The sequence below is a fragment of the Zingiber officinale genome, chromosome 11B (assembly GCF_018446385.1).
Source record: "Zingiber officinale cultivar Zhangliang chromosome 11B, Zo_v1.1, whole genome shotgun sequence".
Lineage (NCBI taxonomy): Eukaryota > Viridiplantae > Streptophyta > Magnoliopsida > Zingiberales > Zingiberaceae > Zingiber > Zingiber officinale.
The window spans coordinates 6,836,082-6,856,904 of NC_056007.1; the positions used below are offsets into that span (position 1 = coordinate 6,836,082).

Here is a 20,823-nt window from a genome sequence, read left to right on the forward strand (position 1 = left end):
GACTGAGTTATATATATACCATTGTTAGCTTGACAAGTCAATAGAGGATCGAGGTATCTTATTCCATGAGGACTTTTACGATGGACTGTATATACTTGGTTTGGATAACTTAGTAGATATATTCAGGTAGATGACCCCCAATGATATGGAAAAGTGTAGAGGTAGTTGCTTAATACTTATGTGATACAACTGTCACACCTCGAGAGAAAGGTAGTCCAACGAAAATCGGACAGCACATCCCTTGTAACAATGACAATCTGAAGTATATACACATACATCCACAAGCATACTTATTAGCTATATACTTTAGCCCACACAGCTGGATATAAACATACCAGCAGTTTATAAGTAGTCCACATGACTTGAAATAATCACAACCAATGTAGTTAATAGTCAGACCACATGGCTGAAACTTAGCACAGCGAAAATCACAAAATAAAGAACATGAAACGAACAAAACAACTAACTGTGAGCCGGCTCGGCTGGACACATCATCTCCAAACCAGATACAAGATTCCACAAAACAAAACTCCATATGAAAGAATACATAAGTACAAGAACCAGTGCAAAACCAATAATGCGAATGGAACCACTAACGGTAGGAGAAGCTCAATGTGACATGGGACTGGCGGACAAGATCTCATGGCGACTTCAAAAATCCTTTATCTGCTACCTGGCGAAATAAACTAGTTTAATGGGTAGTGAGTGTTGGGACTCAGCGGGTAATAGACAGATAGTGCATGAACATAATAAAGAACTAGAGATACAAGGTATACAGTCTCGTAGGGAAAATAGTCGATACTACAGTGATATCATAATATGTGTCCATAATTGAAACCATATCCTAGGTAAGTAATAGAAATTCAGGAGTTGCAAAGACCTGCTACAGTACTGCTCATAACTACATGGGTAACATGTGAGGTATATATATATTAACAATAAGTAAGCCAGTGCCTAAACACATACCATAGGTATATATCAAAACCTATGTAAGCATATCAGCATAAGTAAGCAACAACATTAGCAGGTATAATAATAACAGCGTATGCACGGATGGTCAGTCCCGCCCACCCCTCTGCACCATGACCCCTGTATGGTCGAGAGGTTAGGTCAGTGATAGACTAAACACCACTCCAGCTACCACTACTCTCGATTGGCCGAGGGGACAATTGCATAGTATCTAACTAGCTACGTCTGCAACGGGGGTCCCTGCTGCTCGCAGCTCCAGCTATCACTACCCATGAGTAAGCGAGTGGGAGCACGACAGGACAAGCGGCACGCTCCAGCTATCACTACCCATGAGTGATCGAGCGTGTGAGCCTGGCCAACGACCCTCTCAACGACAAGGGAGAAATGGTCGCCGCCATGCATGCAATGACATGATGCGTAAAATGTAGCAGTCATCATATATATATAAACAGAAATCAGGTATGCTACATGAAGCCAGCAAGCTTAGTAATGTGTGTAAATAAACAATATTCAAGAAAGTAAGCACGATATCTAGTATATGCTAACTATCATAGATGATAAGAGAGACTGTATAGATATAGAAACGAGTAGCTCAAAGATCGGGTGGATAAGCATCAAGCACAAGAAAAATACGAGTGGAGTCAGGATAAACACAGTAACTATCTGATTATTTAGCGCATGCACTAAGAGCAATGTACTAATGAGATAAAGCAAGAAGTACCTGCCTTTATATGTCGATCATGGTAAAAAATCTCACGTCGATACACTTATCTCAAATCAACGTCCTGCAAATAATATGATATATGGTTTAGCTAATCACATATACAACAACTAGCTAAACCCCAAAACTCAATCCTAATTCGATTAGGTAACTATGTTTCCATTCCATTTGGTAATCCAATACTTCTTCATAGATAAAATCTTGGTGAATTAATTCAACTAGAGAAACCAACTTATAAATGAAGATCTAATTTCATAACTAAATAGATTAAGCAACCCTAACCATTTAACCTCCAATTAGAGTATACTAGAAGCATAATCAATCTACAACTTAGTTACTTCATTATCAATCGATCAACCCATCCACAAAGAATCACAACAACACTGGATTAAGCTAACCTGAATCAACTATTAAGCATCATAAACCCAACCTACATAGTCTATCCACATGATTAGTTTAGGTTTAATCATATCATCCAACAAATCCAATAATCCTCAATCAACACAATCATTTTCTCCTCCAATTCACATTCATATTTAGTAATCCATATACAACCAAACTTAACAACATCATCAATTAACAAATCAAATCAAAGCAGAATTGAAATTCAACTCTAAAACTCACCCAAATCAATGTACTAATGAGATAAAGCAAGAAGTACCTGCCTTTATATGTCGATCATGGTAAAAAATCTCACGTCGATACACTTATCTCAAATCAACGTCCTGCAAATAATATGATATATGGTTTAGCTAATCACATATACAACAACTAGCTAAACCCCAAAACTCAATCCTAATTCGATTAGGTAACTATGTTTCCATTCCATTTGGTAATCCAATACTTCTTCATAGATAAAATCTTGGTGAATTAATTCAACTAGAGAAACCAACTTATAAATGAAGCTCTAATTTCATAACTAAATAGATTAAGCAACCCTAACCATTTAACCTCCTATTAGAGTATACTAGAAGCATAATCAATCTACAACTTAGTTACTTCATTATCAATCGATCAACCCATCCACAAAGAATCACAACAACACTGGATTAAGCTAACTTGAATCAACTATTAAGCATCATAAACCCAACCTACATAGTCTATCCACATGATTAGTTTAGGTTTAATCATATCATCCAACAAATCCAATAATCCTCAATCAACACAATCATTTTCTCCTCCAATTCACATTCATATTTAGTAATCCATATACAACCAAACTTAACAACATCATCAATTAACAAATCAAATCAAAGCAGAATTGAAATTCAACTCTAAAACTCACCCAAATCAATGTACTAATGAGATAAAGCAAGAAGTACCTGCCTTTATATGTCGATCATGGTAAAAAATCTCACGTCGATACACTTATCTCAAATCAACGTCCTGCAAATAATATGATATATGGTTTAGCTAATCACATATACAACAACTAGCTAAACCCCAAAACTCAATCCTAATTCGATAAGGTAACTATGTATCCATTCCATTTGGTAATCCAATACTTCTTCATAGATAAAATCTTGGTGAATTAATTCAACTAGAGAAACCAACTTATAAATGAAGCTCTAATTTCATAACTAAATAGATTAAGCAACCCTAACCATTTAACCTCTAATTTCATATGTGATGATATGATATGTTATGAGATGATATAGCATGATGTTTCTTTATGACATGATATGATATGATGCTCTTTTATTTTATGAATGATATCGCTGATGTTTCTTTATGATATGATATGATATGATGCTCCTTTATTCTATGAGATGATATAGCATGATGCTTCTTTATGACATGATATGATATGATGCTATTTCACTTTATGATATGATATGTTAGGATGCTCTTTTACATGATATGATGTTTAGATGATTATGTTTCCATGCTATATGCTTATGTGATTATGCTATGATACACGGTTTTTGTGAGTAGGAAAGGATCTCACTAAGCCTATGTGCGTTACTTTCCTTGTACCGCAGATAAAGGCAAAGGATGGGTGAACTAAGGGAGCAGCAGGAGAGGCAAGAGATGTGTGTGATAGTGGCTCGGCTAAGGAAAAGACCTGCTTTTATTAATTTTATGCATGATATGAACCATGTTTATCTTATGTTAATGATGTGCATGATTACTTGACACTCGTTCATGTTTATGATAGAAAATTTATTTCCATGATCTCATTCACGTAGAGGTATACAAGAATATATAAATAAGTACTTCCGCTATTTTAGAAAAGAAATTTTAATATGCACGTATGTTCCCGTATAGTAGGTAACCCCACCCTACTAGCAGGAAGGGCGGGCGTTACAATATATACATACATCCACAAGCATACTCATCAGCTATATACTTTAGCCCACACGACTGGATATAAACACATCAGCAGTTTATAGTAGCCCACACGACTTGAAATAATCACGATCAATGCAGTTAATAGTCAGCCCACAAGGCTGAAACATAGCACAGTGGAAATCACAAAATAACAAACATGAAACAAAAAAAACAACTAATTACGAGCCGGCTCGGCTGGACACATCATCCCCAAACCAAATACATGATTCTACAAAATAAAACTCCATATAAAAGAATACACAAATACAAGAACAAGTGCAAAACCAATAATGCGAATGGAAGCACTAACGGTAGGAGAAGCTCGATGTGACATGGGACTGACGGACAAGATCTCCAGGCGACTCCATAAATTCCTTATCTGCTACCTGGCGAAATAAACCAGTTTATTGGGTAGTGAGTGTTGGGACTCAGCGGGTAATAGACAGATAGTGCATAAACATAATAAAGAACTAGAGATACAAGGTATACAGTCTCGTAGGGAAAATAGTCGATACTACAGTGATATCACAATATGTGTCCATAATTGAAACTATATCCTAGGCAAGTAATAGAAATTCAGGAGTTGCAAAGACCTGCTACAGTACTACTCATAACTACATGGGTAACATGTGAGGTATATACATATTAACAATAAGTAAGCCAGTGTCTAAACACATACCATAGGTATATATCTAAACCTATGTAAGCATATTAGCATAAGTAAGCAACAACATTAGCAGATATAATAATAACAGCGTATGCACGGATGGTCACTCCTGCCCATCCCTCTGCACCATAACCCCTGTATGGTCGAGAGGTCAGGCCAGTGATAGACTATACACCACTCCAGCTACCACTACTCTCGATTGGCCGAGGGGACAGTTGCATAGTATCTAACTCGCTACGCCTGCTACGGGGGTCCCTGCTGCTCACAACTCTAGCTATCACTACCCATGAGTAAGCGAGTGCGAGCACGACAGGACAAGCGACATGCTCCATCTACCACTACCCATGAGTGGCCGAGCGTGTGGCCTTAGCCAACGACCCTCTCAACCACAAGGGAGAAATGTTTGCCGCCATGCGTGCAATGGCATGATGCGTAAAATATAGTAGTCATCATATATATATAAACAGAAATCAGGTATGCTACATGAAGCCTGTATGCTTAGTAATGTGTGTAAATAAACAACATTCAAGTAAGTAAGCATGGTATCTAGTATCTGCTAACTATCATAGATGACAAGAGAGACTGTACAGATATAGAAACGAGTAGATCAAAATCGGGTGGATAAGCATCAAGCACAAGAAAAATACAAGTGGAGTCAGGATAAACACAGTAACTATCTGAATATTTAGCTCATGCACTAAGAGCAATGTACTAATGAGATAAACCAAGAAGTACCTGCCTTTATATGTCGATCATGGTAAAAAATCTCACGTCGATACACTTATCTCGAATCAACGTCTTGCAAATAATATGATATATGGTTTATCTAATCACATATACAACAACTAGCTAAACCCCAAAACTCAATCCTAATTCAATTAGGTAACTATGTTTCCATTCCATTTGGTAATCCAATACTTCTTCGCAGATAAAAACTTGGTGAATTAATTCAACTAGAGAAACCAACTTATAAATGAAGCTCTAATTTCATAACTAAATAGATTAAGCAACCCTAACCATTTAACCTCCAATAAGAGTATACTAGAAGCATAATCAATCTAAAACTCAGTTACTTCATTATCAATCGATCAACCAATCCACAAAGAATCACAACTACACTGGATTAAGCTAACTTGAATCAACTATTAAGCAAAATAAACCCAACCAACATAGTCCATCCACATGATTAGTTTAGGTTTAATCATATCATCCAACAAATCCAATAATCCTCAATCAACACAATCATTTTCTCCTCCAATTCACATTCATATTTAGTAATCCATATACAACCAAACTTAACAACATCATCAATTAACAAATCAAATCAAAGCAGAATTGAAATTCAACTCTAAAACTCACCAAAATTGATTTCTCCTCTGTCAACTCATGGTTGGAGGAGTTTCGTGTTAGTAATTAGCCCTAAGAGCCAATCATGAGATGATTAGGCATTTTGGTTACTAATTGAGTTAGACTCAAATGAACCCACTCATTGGATTGAGTCCAATCCGAATTAGACACATTGGATTAATGGGTTAGACTCAATGGTTTAGACTTATTGGGTTATTGGATTAATGATTAATCTAATATAATAAATCCAACCCATTAAGAGGAATACAAAGAGACAAAAAACCCTTGGTATTCATTAGATGAATATAAATAGGGTTTTGGATTTTATTTTTCATTAGATGAAAAAAAGGTGACTCTTTAGATTCCATCTTCTTCCTCCTCCTTCCATGGCCTATTCTTGATGTTTGGCCGAACCATGCTTCTTGCTATCACAGGAAGATGGTTCTTCTCCGAAGGCTTCATTCATGCGACGAACGAAGGATATGTTCCTGTGGATACCGAAGAGGCGCAGACGCTTGAACACGCTGAGTTCTGGATCTCAAGAAAACGTTGCTGTCGGGATTGCGAAGGGCACGCAACAAAGGTATAATCCTATCATGTAGCTTAGCATATATTATTGCCATGAAAATTGTTTCTTCCCATCGCATGGATCCGCTGGATAAGAGGATTTAGCATTTTTCCGCTCATGATAGAAATGGATCACTAATATGCTTATGGTAATTTTTTAAAAAAATTAAATGATAATGTGAAATTTTCTTTCAAGTGTTTTTGTTGGCATAATAATTTTCATGACCATTTAGGTAACTTAAAAATATTATAATTATCAATCTATTTTTATACAAAATAAACATTTCTTTACATACTTTAAATAACTTCCTACGTTGAAAGTATAAAATCTTAAGTTATCCTTATCACATAAAAGTAACATATGTTTCTAACCATATATATAGTAGATCCAAGTGGACATATTATTCAATTAAATTTAAAAGCTAATCAAGTTTGTGTTTCACATCCATCTTAATATTAGAGACATGATAATGGACACAAGGAAAATTAGCTTAGCTATCCTCTTTATGTTATCCATTTTTATTATTCCGACAACATCTAGAGAGCTTGCTCCTACACCATCTTCGACAGGAATTGATTTTTTTGAATTACTATGTAAGTTATTAATTTTATTTTCATACATTGGTTGAAAGCATAAATCTCAAGGCATTGGAGTGAAAGATGGTATGAAACTAAGTGACATTACATATTTAGATAATCACCTTATCTTTATTGTTCCTAAATTTAAATCTCAATGTTTTTATACAAAATATTTATTTTTGTGTTTATGATTATCAAATTACAAATACTAAGAGTACTCATTTCTATTTACTAATATGCAGTTAACCAACTTGCTGAAATTGCGGAAAAAGGACAAGACATATTTTTCCCAAGGAATCAATTAATTGGAAATCGTAACATGCAATGTTGGCTTTGCTTGGATCCCCCTAGACAGTATGATTAGTCATATCTATAAGAAATAAATATATCTTAAATAAACTACTTTTAAAAATATCTAATTGAGGTATGTGCATGAATCATATTTAAGTGATCTGAGATAATATACTTCAAATTATTTTTTAAAAAATTAATAGAAATATTGAGCCTATGAAAAATGAATATACATTCTATAAAAGGATTTAAATTAAAAATAAATTTATCATTTGAAAAATTATTGAAAATTTTCTTAGTAAACTTAAAAATATACTAAACTATATTATAGTTTATATTAATATTAACTAAAATAAAGCTATAATAAAAGATGCAATGTACAAGTAAATATTAAACTCTTCAATTAACAAATTATAACACTGCTTATTAGTGTCAAGATTTGGTAACTATAGTCCCCACGAGGTTCCCATTTCGCTAAAGGGGGGGGGGGGGGGGGAGACTAGGTGGGGGGAAAAGGACCAATTCTCCGAGGGTGCATATCCTTTTGTGAAAAAAAAACCCCTTCCACCCCCTAACCACTTGGCAGCAGGCTATAAATTAAACTCATGATTTACCTCCCTTTATATAAATTAGGGACCGGTTGTAAGGGGCTCATAGGGTGAGAGCAATCACCTTTGATAATAAAAATATTTGTTACATATAATTTAGTATAATAATAGCATCACTTTTTTTTTTACTAAAATTATTAATTTTAATATAAAATATGCTTTAAATTGTAATTATTCAACTTTTTTTCTATAAAAATCCTAAAATTTAGTTGATAATTTAAATAATTATATATAATGAAAAAAATATATATTTATGATAATAAATAAAAAAATTATCAATACTATGAAATATTTAAATGAAAACTTAAGTTTTTTTTTTAAAAAAATTACAATTGATAAAAAAATGTTTTTATTATTATCCATATATATTTAAATGAAAACATAAGTTTAACCCTATGTTGCTTGAAAAAAATATACAAATCACTAAAAATTTTAAAGTTTCGAAGAAAGGTTTTCTTGAAAAATCACAAAGTTACATGAACATCATCAAAATTTTCAAATATGATACAAAGTTGAAAGATGACTAGAAGTTTCATTAAATTCAACATTAAATGCCTTAGTTTTGAATCATTACAAGAAAAAACTTTACTTTTAAATACAAACTAAAAGAAAATTTTAAATTTTGATATTTGTTATAAATATAACCTATCAATACATTGAACTTCTCCTAAGCTAATCAATTATTACTATTTTGATACTTTTGATTCAATAAAAAAATAATAAATTCTAGTTTATTAGCTTACCATCTCACTTGAAATTTAAGAGTCTCAATACAAATATTAAGTTCAACCCTGTGTTTTGAGTGTGTAACGCCCCGGCTCGGGCGGGCCCCACCCGAACCGAACCGGGAACGCTACCTGAATTACCTATCGGTTTGATGACTAGCTCCACAGACCACCGGAGGTCCTTTCAGCATGCTTTGTCCTCACTCGCACGCACCCTGGAAAACTTCCCAGGAGGTCACCCATCCTCAGATTTCTCCAAGCCAAGCACGCTTAACTTTGGAGTTCTTAAGTTTGAGCTTCCGAAAAGGAAGGTGCACCTTGGTGATATGGATAGTACCATCTAACCTTTTAAATCATACTTAACCAGAATCTCAGAACCGGGGTATTACAGAGTGAGACATAAATAATGTATCAAAACTTTGTTATGTGATGATGCAAATCTAACCTTGCAAAGCAAAGCAACAACCATAATATAAAGATATTGGTTGAAATTCAACATGGTCAGCTTTTCTAAAATACTATATGGAAGAGTTAATTATTTGGGAAAAAAATTTAAATTTGACCTGAATAGATTCACCATTTACTCCATACGAACCCATATCCGAAAAATAAACTATTATTTCATAGATTCTATTAAATACTCCAAGATAGGACTTTTGTTTCTGAGATTCCTTGTAAACAATCCATTTTTTATAGAAATTAACCCTTTATCTCTCAAGATCATGTTCCACATGGATTTCTAGTCCTTGTTCCCTATTTTTGATTGCTTGATACTGGTTTCAGAGCCACAGATTTACGAGGTCTATTATACATTTTTCTGATTTTATGGTTTATTTTTTTCGATGTGACTTTTGAGTTCTAGGACTAGATAATTGTAGGATATCTCCAAGATATAGGAAATGAAGTATTATTTCTGGTGATTATCTTATCTTTTGCGTTGACTGCCTTTTATACGTCATGGATAGACACACTCCAATTTAGTTGGATTGTGTCTCTATTTGTATACCTGTCTAGTAGGTATTCATTAACTTGGTGTAGCATGATTATACTTAGTCAATCAGCTCTATTTTCAATTATGGTCAGGGTTGACTATGGAAGTGACTAGTTGACACGTTGAAGACTCGACCTTGATGAAGAGAATGTTGATTCTCTAGTAGCACCGACTGATATCGAGTTGGACAGTGAGGGTCGAATCTATCAAAAACCTAGTGGAGATTAGAGATTATAGCCTCAGGGAATTAATCCTACCCTACCACCAGTGGTACCAACTCTTGCTACTACCATCTAGGTGAAAGATAGAGTTGTATACAATTATTGGCTTGGTTAGTTAAGGATCAATTGATTCATGTTGTCTCGATCAATAGAGGACCAATTTAGCCTATTTCAAGGAGTTCTGACCTTTGAGTAGCTTGTGACTAGTTAGATAACCTAGAAGGAACACTTGAGTACATAACTTGTACACACGTAGAAAGGACTGAATTATATATATACCATTGTTAGCTTGACTAGTCAATAGAGGATCGAGGTATCTTATTCCATGAGGACTTTTACGATGTACTGTATATACATGGTTTGGATAACTTAGTAGATATATTCAGGTAGATGACCCCCAATGATATGGAAAAGTGTAGAGGTAGTTGCTTAATACTTATGTGATACTACTATCACACCTCGAGAGAAAGGTAGTCCAACGAAAATCGGACAGCACATCCCCTGTAACAATGACAATCTGAAGTATATACACATACATCCACAAGCATACTCATCAGCTATTGTAACGCCTGAAAATTCTCAAATTAATGTTAGAAAATATTCTATTATTTTTCTGAAATTTTAGAATATTTTTATGGAATTTTTGGAGTAGCAGAAATAACAAATTAAAATAAAAACGTAAAATAGCCTAAGCGGGAATTGAACCCGAGACCATTAGACCCTAGGATTTATAGATGACCTTAGTAACCAGGGGGCCCCAGCAGGGGTGTGCTGAAAGAAGAGGAGAGAAATTATATTTATGATTTAGTTGGGTTGTATTAATCACTTAATATAAATAGGGAATTTAAGTGGGGAATTATTATTTTGATCGACAATTTCTCTTATCCCTCAAACCCTCACCGTCGCCCCTCCCTATTCCTCATCCTCTCGGCGCACAAGCCCAAGAAAACCTAGGGTTCCGTCCCTAGGGTCGTATGAGCACCTTCCGACGACAACTCCGACACGAGGACGCTCCTCTCCGCAAGAAGAACGCGTAGACGTAAGAAGATCGCCGAAGGGATCTTCTTCTCCGAAAACCTAGCGATCGAAATTGTAAGAAATCTAGCGCAGGAAGTAAGTAACCCCTCACCTGCAGTATAAGTAGCTAATCGTATGTTTCTATATTCTTAGTTCAGCCATATGTAGAATTAGAGCACACCAAGTGCTCGATAAAATGACTAGTACAGTTATATGCTACAGTGAGCATTTTAATAGCTCAGTTAAAAGCCATAGAAGCATTTTACATAGCATACTTAGTCTTGCTTCAGTTTGTATGAGACTACGGTCCAATGGGTGGGCTTCCATAGTCGCCTCTAGGTTCAGATAACCAAGTTCTAGGTTCAAATAACCTAGTTAAAGCAAGATAAGATAAATCAGCTTATGAATTAGTATTTTACTTTATCAGTGGCACTGTATTGGACTCTTAGTTGTCCTTGGGTTGGACTCCCATAGTTATCCCTAGGTTTAGATAACCTAGTAAACCCTATTAGATTCGGGGCTAGCTACCTCGGGTTTAGTTAGGGAAGCGCGCATAGCAAGTACAGTTGCCGGGCCCATCAGCAGCATGATTAGTATTTTTATCTATTATGAAAATAGTTTTAAAAACTTCACAAATCAGTTATGTGACTACAGTACAGTTTCAGCGTTAACCTAACATAAGTTTTAGCCTAGCTTATGTATCAGTTTAGTTTCCTTAATGATATAACAATTAGTTTTATGTTCAGTATTCGATTACCATGACTTACATGTCCATATGCCATGTTTTTAGCATTTTCAGTATGATCATCAGTATGTATTTCAAATAGCATCTTTTAAAAGCATGATTTCATCGAATGCATGTTTTGTGAGGTAGATGGTTCTTACAGTGGCTAGGAGGAGGTTGTTGGATCCGAACCCGAGTCCTACCAAACAATCGAGTCTGAATCTGAAACGACAATAGTCAAGGGGGAGAATTCTAATAAGGATTCCGAAGGTAATGTTGTAAATTCAAAATTTAAAGAACATATAACATATTTTAATTGCAGAGAAAAAGGACACTACAAAAATAAATGCCCGATGAACCAATCCGCACAATGGAGGCAAAGGAGGAACCGATGCCTAGAGTCCGGAAAAGGAAGGACCACATTGAATGCTTCAAGTGCAAAAAGATGGGACACTACAAATCTGTCACGCCCCGAGAGTAAGGTTGTCCGACGAAAATCGGACAGCACCTCCCCTGTAGCAGTGACAAATGAAATCGGTATACATCACCAACAGATAATACATATGCAAATTAAATCATAACCACGCAGATAATATGCAGTCCACACGGCTGGAAAATCAAACACAGCGGAAAACAAAAATAACAAGTATAAGGTAACGAAAACTCACCGCGGGTCGGCCAGGCTTGACTCCTCGACAAAGCAATCAAATACAAAATAACAAGTCCACAACCCGATTATTACAATGCCAAATTCAAAGGTTCAACACACAATCAAAATGAAAACCAAAATCATAAAACTGTCCTCGGAAGCGACGTGGGACCGGCAGTCGGGATCCTCCTCCAAGTGTACTAGCATCGCTATCAGCTACCTGGTGAAATTACCAATGTACGGGGTGGTGAGTATAAAGACTCAGCGGGTAATAGAATAGACAGTGCATGAGTATCATAAAGAACAGGAATACAATAGGATACAGTCTCGGAAAGATAAATAGCAGATACTACTAGGTAAACAAAGTATATATCCATACCTGAAACCATATCCTAGGCTAACAGTGTAAGGTCTGAGATAACATAAACTGCTACAGTACTGCTCATAACTACCAGAATCACATATAAAGTATACTGTAATAGAAATCAGTGTCCAAGCATATATAACAGGTATGTGATAACAGAACTGCATAAGTAAGCATAGACAACATAAGCAGGTATATCAAAAAGTAGCGTATGTACGGATGGTCACTCCCGGCCACCTCTCAAGTCCATGACCCCAGTATGGACGAGAGGCCGGAACAATGACAAACTTTACACCACTCCAGCTACCACTACTCTCGAGTGGTGGAGGGGACAGTTGCATAGTAGCTGAATAGCTACGTCTGCGACGGGGTCCCTGCTGCCCGCGACTCCAGCAGACACTACCCTGAGTGTGCGAGTGGGGGGCACGACAGGACATGCGGCACGCTCCAAGCTACCACTACCCATGAGTGGCCGAGCGTGCGGTCCAGGCCAACGATCGTCTCAACCACAAGGGAGCCAGAGTCGTCGGCTATGCATGCAATGACATGATGCGAATAATGCAATAGTCATCATATATATATAACAAGAAATCAGGTATGCTACATGAATCCACATGCTCAATATTAAGCATAAATAAACAGTAATCAAACAGGTAAACATGACATCTAGTATCTGCTAGTTATCAAGAATAACAACGGGAGACTGTATAGATAAGAAAGTGAGCATCTCGAAGATTGAGTGGATAAAGTATCAAGCACAAGAAATAAAATGAGTGGAGTCAAGATAAACTCTACTTTATCTGGCCTACTCATGCACCAAGAACAATAACTAAAGAAACAAGTAAAAAGTACCTGCCTCAAATGTAGGCTGAATCCGACGTCAACCTCGTCACAATACCCGCCTCGATCAAAGTCCTGTGTCAACATACAAAATTTAACTAACTACATATGAAACTGAATAACCATACTAGTGTACATGACAGGTGAATTTAATCCAAGTTTCATTCATTACCCCAATGAAACCATTCTGATCTACTAATACCCAATCCACAGCCCTAACCGTATGCCTTCACATCATAAAATTAGGATTCCCCCAAATCATGCATTTGTCCCCAATACACCAATGTACAAAATATCTGTTCAATTAAACTAGGTATCGGAAAACCTAAACCTTACCTTACACCCCACTGATCACTCACTGCCGGAAGATGAGGTCTTCGGCTCAAGTCTTCCAGTGATGCCCACTGCCAAGTTTCACGTACATTGCTCCTATAGAGCCTTCAAACTATTGTAATCACACTATCAATGCACAATTCGGATGGAATACAACCTCAGATCCACAAATCTACTATCTTAATACTGTAAATATCTTACCCATGAGTCCCGGATGGTGAACAACTACTGGAGGTTGTGGCCGAGCCCCTCACAGCGAGCCACTGCCAGAACCGAAACACAATCAGTCCCAACCTATCATCCATGGCTTCCAATCACAGCTCCATGGTCAAAGAAACCTAATCGACATTCTACAACCTCACATACCTTGATGCCGGAACCTCCACGATCGGCGAGGAGAAACCCGACGAATTTGGCTCGGCCCTAAATCTCGGGAAGACGAGATATCTTCCTAAGGTGCAGATCCTCAACCAGCTTCGAGCTCTGGAATGGAGATTCAATCTCTGGCATCCACAGAGCTCAGATATGCTCTCCCGACCATGGATTCTTCGCGAGCAGTGGCGTTTTGAAGGGAACGCTGCAGATGAGGCCTCCGCTCAAACGTGGAGGAGGCCGGAGATTCATCTCGCAACCAAGCGCCGACAATCGGTCGTGGCGTACGTGGGAGATGAATCCGTCGGCGAGATCAGGTGAAGGGGTGAGGAATCGACGGAGGCAGAAGGCTCGGAGGAATAAGGGAAACGACGATTTAGGGCTAGCACCGTAGCTTCTTATAAGCAGTAGGGTTTGGGTTAGGTTAAGTTCTCACAACCCCTTAAGTAGCCCTCCGTTAATCATGATTTCCAATACATCTTAAGCCCAATAATTTATCCCCTTAAACCCTGTCATAAGTCCTCCAAATAAATCCAGAAAAATATCTAAAAATTCTCAATAATCATTATAGGTTATTTTATTTTGCCGTATCTCACATTCTCCCCCTCTAATAAGAATTTGGTCCCCAAATTTATGACATAAATGCAATAAACGACAAACGACATGTGAAGTCAATCATTAAATGAAATAACTTACATACCTTCATCAAACAACCGTGGGTACCGCGCTCGGATCTCATCCTCCAGCTCCCAGGTTGCCTCGTCATCAGAATGATGCTCCCACCCAACCTTGACCAGTCGGGTGGTCTTATTCCGCAGCTGGCGTTCCTTGCGATCCAATATCCGTACTGGGACCTCCTCATAAGTTACATCTGGCTGAAGGGTGATCGATACATCTGTCAAAATATGCGTAGGGTGTGACACATATTTCCTCAGCATAGATACGTGAAATACATCATGCACCCCGGCAAGCGATGGTGGCAGCGCCAGTCGATATGCTACCTCACTGATCCTCTCAAGTATCTGAAAGGGTCCGATGTAACGAGGAGCTAACTTCCCTTTTAATCCAAATCTCCTAACTCCCTTGGTAGGTGACACTCGCAGGAACACATGATCATCCACAGAGAACTCCAAAGGTCTCCGTCTCCGATCCGCGTAGCTTTTCTGTCGGTCCTGGGCTTCTGACATTCTGCGTCTGATGGTGCCAACCAACTCTGCATCTCGCTGAATACGCTGGGGGCCCAAGACTGACGATTCTCCAACCTCGTCCCATAAAGTAGGAGATCTACATGCTCTGCCATATAATGCCTCGAATGGTGCCATCTGAATCGCTGAGTGGTAACTGTTATTGTATGCAAACTCCACCAAGTGCAAATGATCCTCCCAGCTACCGCCGAAGTCCATGACACAAGATCTCAATAGATCCTCCAACGTCTGGATAGTACGCTCTGACTGCCCATCCGTCTGAGGGTGAAATGCAGTACTAAAACGGAGTTCCGTACCCATGGCCTGCTGGAGACTCCGCCAAAATCGAGAGGTAAATCGTGGATCTCTATCTGATATAATACTCAGAGGTATACCTTGCAATCTGGTGATCACTCTGCAGTATAACTCTGCCAATCAATCCAACGAATCCGTCTGACGGATCGGTAAGAAGTGTGCAGATTTGGTTAACTGATCAACAATTACCCAAATCGCATCATGACCCTTCCGGGTCTGGGGTAATCCTATCACAAAGTCCATTGTGATATGCTCCCATTTCCATTCCGGTATTTCTATCTTCTGCAGTAACCCAGCTGGTCTCTGATGCTCTGCCTTAATCTGCTGACAAACTAAACACTGCGCCACAAATGTCGCAATATCCTTCTTTATACCATTCCACCAGTATGATCATTTCAGATCCCTGTACATGCGAGTACCTCCTGGATGAATCGCAAATCTAGATCGATGTGCTTCCCGTAGTAAGTCCTCTTGAACAGGATGTGACTCAGGGACACATAATCTGCCGCGGAAATACAGAATTCCACTATCATCACAGGTAAACTCTGTCTGCTGTCCTGAGGTAACTCTGCTACGTAAAAACTGCAGATGCTGATTTGTAGCCTGAGCCTCTTTGATACGCTCCACTATAGGTGACTGAGCAACCATGGTGACTAGCAAGCCTCGCTCTGTCTGTGCTTGCTCCATCAACCCCAACTCAGAGAAGCTCTGTATCAACTCTGTAACCATCACTCGGTGACAAGCCAAAACTCCACGAGATTTCCTGCTCAACGCATCAGCCACTACGTTGGCTTTCCCCGGGTGATAGTTGATCGTGCAATCATAGTCTTTCAAGAATTCCATCCATCTTCTCTGATGCAGGTTCAGTTCCTTCTGGGTAAACAAATACTTGAGGCTCTTATGATCTGTGTAAACCTCGAAGGTGATCCCATATAAATGATGTCGCCAGATTTTCAGTGCGAAGATGATAGCTGCCAATCCCAAATCATGGACCGGATAATTCCTCTCATGATCTTTCAGCTGACGTGAGGCATATGACACCACTCGCTCATGATGCATAAGTATGGCACCCAGTCCCTGATATGACGCATCCGTGAAAAGTACAAATCCATCCATGCCAGAGGGAAGTACTAACACTAGTGCAGTAACAAGCCTCCGCTTGAGCTCCTGGAAGCTTTGCTCACAAGATTCTGTCCAGCTAAACTTCTCTCCCTTCCGGGTCAATCGTGTCAATGGCAAGACTATGCTGGAAAAGCCCTCAACAAATCTCCGATAATACCCAGCTAATCCCAAGAAGCTACGAATCTCCTATACTGTCTTCGGCTGCTCCCAACTAGTGATGGCCTCAATCTTCTGTGGATCTACAGATAAACGTCTGCTGGAGACAACGTGTCCAAGAAAACCCACCGAAGGTAGCCAGAATGCGCATTTACTAAACTTCGCGTAGAGGTGTTCTCGCCGAAGCATCTCCAAAACTATGCGAAGATGTCGCCTGTGTTCCTCCTCAGATCGGGAATATATCAGAATATCGTCGATGAACACAATGACGAACTGATTTAAGTACTCAAGGAATACTCTGTTCATCAGATCCATGAACACTGATGGGGCATTGATAAGCCCAAATGGCATTATCAAGAACTCGTAATGACCATAACGAGTGCGAAATGCTGTCTTCGGAATATCTGCATCTCCAACCCTGAGCTGATGATAGCCTGAGCGCAAATCAATCTTTGAATATACACAGGTGTTCTTCAGCTGATCAAATAAATCCTCTATATGTGGCAATGGATATTTGTTCTTGACAGTCACCGCATTCAACCGTCGGTAATCAATACATAATCTCAATGATCCGTCTTTCTTCTTAACGAAGAGTACTGGTGCTCCCCATGGAGAAACACTGGGACGAATAAATCCTCTGTCCAACAGCTTCTGCAACTGAACCTTCAGCTCCTCTAACTCCTTTGGTGCCATGCGATAGGGGGTCTTGGATACCGGTGCGGTTTCCGGAACCAACTCAATCGTAAACTCGACTTGCCTTTTAGGAGGCAACCCGGGGAGTTCGTCAGGGAATACATCTAAAAATTCTCGAACAATAGGAACGTCCGAGAGTTGTGGTAATGCATCCGTATCAGCTTTAACCATGGACAGCAAATATCCCTGACAACCCTGCAACAGTAATCTCCTCGCTTGCATTGCTGATATGACTGATATCCCATCACCCCCGGTTCTGATGAATGTCCACGATGGTAGACCAAGAGGTCGGAATGTGACTACTCTCGCTCTGCAATCAACTGTGGCATGGTTCATGGCCAGCTAATCCATGCCCAATATAATGTCAAATTCCACCATCTCCAATACCTACAGATCAACCATAATAGTCTGACCATTGAAGTCTAAAGGACATTCTTTGACTTCCAGACTAATACTTAGTACCTCGCCAGATGGTAGAGATACTGTCAGCCCGTGTGTCCGACGACTAGGCAATCTGTCGATTTTACCCAGAAATACTCGAGATATGAATGAATGGGAACTACCAGTATCTATCAATAAATCTGCAGTAAATGTATAAACTGAAATAGTACCTCAGAAAACCAATCCCTCAGCTCGCTGTGCCTCCTCCCGTGTAACCGCATAAACACGACCCACCTTTGAGCTCGGTTGTGGTATCCCTGAAGTGGTCTGCGTTGGCATCGTAGGTGCGGGAACCGGCTGCTGATACTAAGACTGAGGCTGCTGCCGATATGCTGAGTAAGGCTGGGGTGGATAAAACTCCGACTGTACCGGAAGTGCCTGATGAGAAGACGCCGCGGTAGAATACTGAGTAGTCGCTGGTTCCTGACCCTGAATATGATATATCTGTCCCTGAGAAGGCTGTGGTCGTTGCTGACGTGGGGCACTCTGAGTCTTCTGCGATCTCCTCTGTGAACGTGACTGAGAGGATGATTCCCCCTGAGATGTAACTTTAGGAGCCTCCAACTGTGCTTTCAGAGTACAATCCCGACTCTCATGCCCTGGAAGTTTACAGTAGAAACATATAGCATGATCCAACGGGCAGCTGTTCCTGGTGTGACTCTTGGACCCACACTGAAAACACCTGGTCCCACCAAAGTTCTTCTGTTCATGATGAGGGGGACAAAAACCTCCATCCGATGTTCGCCCAGTCTTCTGAGGCCGAGAAGATCCTCCGGAAGGAGCCCGAGAACTCTGACCTTTATTCCCTCTCTTTTGCGACGACTGCTTATCATGTCCTTTCTCCTGATTTACCTGCTGCTGAGTCATCTCTATGAATAATGCTCGATCTAGAACCTCCCGATAGGAACTACCTGGAAATCCTGACATCTGGATCCGAATGTATGCTGCAAGACCATGAGTAAACTGCTGCATACGATCATAATCCTGTGCCACTATGTGAGGACAAAATTCCGCCAGTCTAGAGAATTCAGCATTGTACTCCATCACTGACCGGTCGCCCTGCTTGAGACTCAAAAATTCCTGGCGTCTAGCTAGACAGAAGGTAGCTGGGAAATATTGCCGCTCAAACGCCTCTCGGAACATCGTCCATGTGATGCGCTGCTCTCCAAAGATCGTCTTCTGCATGTCCCACCATGTGACTGCCTGATCCTGGAGATGATACGTTGCCAGTTCCACTTTCTCCTCGTCCGTGCAACTCAGGTACCCAAAGGTGCTCTCTAAATTCTTCAACCAGCTTCGAGCAGCCCAAGGATCTGCTCCGCCCAAATATAAGGTAAATCTGTCCTTGATGGACCTAGCCAGCAACGGTATTCGAGCTCTGTCCCTCATCCAATCAGTAGTAGCAGGAGTAGGAAATGCTGATGGTATCCCGGAGGGAATCCCCTGAGGCTGAAATTCCCTATTTCTTCTAGATGGTATGACTGAAGGGATCTCCTGAGGCTGACGTCCCTGGTCTCTAGGAGTCTGATCACCCTGTCCTCGACTAACAGCCTCCACATCAGTCAGATCCTTGGAAGAATCCACCTCCTGGGTTACTGATTCCAGCTCCCTAGTCTCGGTAGGTTGCTTTCGTGGTAGTCCCGGACCACGACGAGAACCGGCTACCGACCGACCACGTCTCATACCTGGTGTAAACCACTAATAAGTACTACAAACAATATAAGTTCGTACTTATAAAACTTACAACCTATAACTTGGAGGTGTTCCGCCGTTGCCTGGTCCCAAATCCCAAAAAGTCACTTCTAGGAATAAAATCATGGAAAATCCAAAACGTACGAATCTGGCATCGTAAACCTGTAGCTCTGATACCAATAAATTGTTACGCCCCGAGAGTAAGATTGTTCGACGAAAATCGGACAACACCTCCCCTATAGCAGTGACAAATGAAACCGGTATACATCACCAACAGATAATACATATGCAAATTAAATCACAACCACGCAGATAATATGCAGCCCACACGGCTGGAAAATCAAACACAGCGGAAAACAAAAATAACAAGTATAAGATAACGAAAACTCACCGCGGGCCGGCCCAGCTTGACTCCTCGACAAAGCAACCAAATACAAAATAACAAGTCCACAGCCCGATTATTACAATGCCAAATTCAAAGGTTCAACACACAATCAAAATGAAAACCAAAATCATAAAACTGTCCTCGGAAGCGACGTGGGACCGGCAGTCGGGATCCTCCTCCAAGTGTACTAGCATCGCTATCAGCTACCTGGTGAAATTACCAATGTACGGGGTGGTGAGTATAAAGACTCAGCGGGTAATAGAATAGACAGTGCATGAGTATCATAAAGAACAGGAATACAATAGGATACAGTCTCGGAAAGATAAATAGCAGATACTACTAGGTAAACAAAGTATATATCCATACCTGAAACCATATCCTAAGCTAACAGTGTAAGGTCTGAGATAACATAAACTGCTACAGTACTGCTCATAACTACCAGAATCACATATAAAGTATACTGTAATAGAAATCAGTGTCCAAGCATATATAACAGGTATGTGATAACAGAACTGCATA

The 20,823-nt window shown here is 39.5% G+C and overlaps 1 protein-coding gene across 1 annotated transcript; it reads right to left on the reverse strand.

Annotated features, from left to right (window-relative positions):
* Positions 1-16,205: 16,205 nt before the first annotated feature.
* On the reverse strand, positions 16,206-19,910 carry LOC122033740. Its single transcript, XM_042592905.1, has 5 exons — positions 18,809-19,910; positions 18,462-18,764; positions 18,249-18,367; positions 17,130-18,128; positions 16,206-17,027 (listed from the first exon to the last, which is right to left on the reverse strand). Exons 1-5 carry the CDS (start codon positions 19,908-19,910, stop codon positions 16,206-16,208), a joined length of 3,345 nt encoding a protein of 1,114 aa, XP_042448839.1.
* Between the last annotated feature and the right edge of the window lie 913 nt (positions 19,911-20,823).